General features: G+C 36.9%; 1 protein-coding gene across 1 annotated transcript; it reads left to right on the top strand.

Annotated features, from left to right (window-relative positions):
• The first annotated feature begins 852 nt into the window (after positions 1-852).
• LOC128405998 (glutamic acid-rich protein-like) lies at positions 853-1,884 on the top strand. The gene has a single exon (XM_053373049.1). It carries the CDS (start codon positions 853-855, stop codon positions 1,882-1,884), a length of 1,032 nt encoding a protein of 343 aa, XP_053229024.1.
• The last annotated feature ends 479 nt before the right edge of the window (positions 1,885-2,363 follow it).

Genomic DNA, 2,363 nt, shown 5'->3' with positions numbered 1-2,363 from the left:
TTTCAATTTTAAAAGAACTGCGTAGTAAACTTTTATGAAGCCCTCCTTTGTTTTTTGGGTTCTTTTTCTGTTTTGTGCCAAAGCAGTGGTATGAAGAAGTGAAGAAATTAAAATTAAAATAGACTGAACTGTTATTTTTCTTAAGTTGGTTAACTTAAATTGGAAAATAAGGAGCAGAGGGAAGATATTTACTTACCCCCTCCCCCTGCTTCTGGCTTTTGAAGACACTGAAAAGAACAGAGAATCACCATTCTCTTCCTTTCTTTTTTGTCTTTCTTCTTGGGTTACCTCTTCTTTTTGAGATGCTAAATTTCTTTTTGGGACATTAGATCATTTTTATAAGATAAAAATCATTTGTTCCCTCTCCTCTCTATCCATCTCTGCTGATCCCTCTTTTTTTATAACTGCTTTGTTTTGGTTTAGCTTGAGCTTAGCGGTGCTTAGAGATCTGTATCTCTCTCTCTCTCTCTCTCTCTCTCTCTCTCTCTCTCTCTCTCTCTCTCTCTGTTAACCCTTTCCTTACCCAGTTAACCCTTCCCTCACTCTATGTTGTGTATATTTAAATATAATCTCTAAGATATTTTTGTGTCATCTGCTTTACTTTCTGAGTTGGTTTTGTTATCCTGAGTCTCTAGTTGTTTACTCTATCACTTTCTTAATCTTTTATTACTTTTGGTATTATTTTATTCCCCTTTCTTCACTTGATGGATTATAATCGTACTGGCTGGATTAGCCAAACAAGTGGCAAGAAAAATAAACTTATATATATATATATATATATATATATATATATATATATATATATGTATGTATGTATTTGACGCTATAACTGAGAGTGAGGATTATTAAGAAATGTCCCATTCACAGAAAAAGGGTGGTGAAGGGGCAACACCTGGAGAAAGAAGAGAGTTAAAACAAGAGATAGAACCGAAAGCAGATATTGTAAAGATGCTTACAGAGATAAAGAAAGACATTAAGCAAAGTGAGAAAAACCTAGAGACAAGGTTGGAACAGATGGACAAAAAAATTGATATGACAGTTAATGAATTGAAAGGACAAATGAAGGAGCTGACAAAAAGAACACAGAGTTTAGAAGAGGGATTGAAAAGAACAAAATTAGAAATGAGGGAGGTGAAGAGGGAGGAGGAGGAGATGAGAGCTGAAGTTTTAGAAATTAATAAGACGCAAGAAGATATTTGGGATGCGATTGCTATGAATGACCTGAGGCAGAGAGAGCAGAATTTGAGGTTGAGATCAATGCCTGAGGTACAAGGGGAGAATTTAAGGGAGAAATTGACATTGGAAATTGCACAATGGTTAGGTATGGAAGTGGAAGAGGTGAGGAAAACAATTCAAAATGTATTTCGGATTAAGACAAGATCGGCCAAAGCAAAGAAATTTCCAGGCGATTGTCTAATTATTTTCAAACATACAGAAATAAAGAATTTGATACTACAGAAAAATAGAGAAAAAAGATTGATAATTATAATCGATGGAAATTTCATAATCATCTTTAGAGACGTTCCACTTCGCTTGTTGAAAAAACGAGATCATTACAAGCCATTGACACAAATTTTGAGGAAAAATCAAATTGAATTTAAATGGGAATTTCCAGAAGGGATCTCCTTTTTTTACAAAGGGAAAAAGTTTAAGCTCACAAACCCAGATGAAGCACAGAAATTCATGAGAAGATACAAGGAACTGGGAAGAGAAGAAGAAGCAGCCGGAGCTGGAGCGGGGGTAGGATTTGGGAGTCCAGCGGGAGTGGAGGGAGGGGAGAGGGATCGGAAGGAGGAATTAGGAGACAGAGAAGAAGAGGAACAGGAAGAGGAAGAGGAAGAAGAGGAGGAACAGGAAAACGAAGAAGTAGAAGAACAGGTTTAAGACCTTAATTTACTGGACTTATAAAGAAAGAACATAAGATGGTGCTGAAACTATGGACTTGGAATATTAATGGGAGTAACGATAAAAAAACCCGCAATAAAATTGAATATTATTTGAAGAGGAAGAATTTGGATATTATTTGTTTACAAGAGACTCATGTGGCGAGAAGACATAGAAAGGTATTAATTAAGAAGTTAGGAAACAAATTTATTTCATCAGACAGAAGCAAGAAGAGAGGGGTGGTGTTGTACATAAAAAACAAATTGGAAGCTCAACAGATACTCTGACCGGAGTTCTCCACTCATGTTCAAGCCACTTCCTAGCTTGTTTCCTAAGCTCTGGCGTATACCAGGGAGCCAAGAGGGCTCCATGAAGCAGAAGGAACTCCGGGGCATTTGTGTCAATGGTCTGCGTCATTCAGATATTCCAGGGCTTTGACAAGAGTGACATGACCTTCGGCTTGCAGAGCAGATGTTCTG

The sequence above is a fragment of the Podarcis raffonei genome, chromosome W (genome assembly GCF_027172205.1).
Source record: "Podarcis raffonei isolate rPodRaf1 chromosome W, rPodRaf1.pri, whole genome shotgun sequence".
Lineage (NCBI taxonomy): Eukaryota > Metazoa > Chordata > Lepidosauria > Squamata > Lacertidae > Podarcis > Podarcis raffonei.
The sequence above is the reverse complement of the archived record's forward strand: the minus strand, read 5'-3'. Positions and strand labels throughout refer to the sequence as shown.

What these genes read in the sequence shown, in the direction of transcription:
- LOC128405998 (XM_053373049.1), top strand. Translation starts at nt 853, where the DNA reads ATGTCCCATTCACAGAAAAAGGGTGGTGAAGGGGCAACACCTGGAGAA.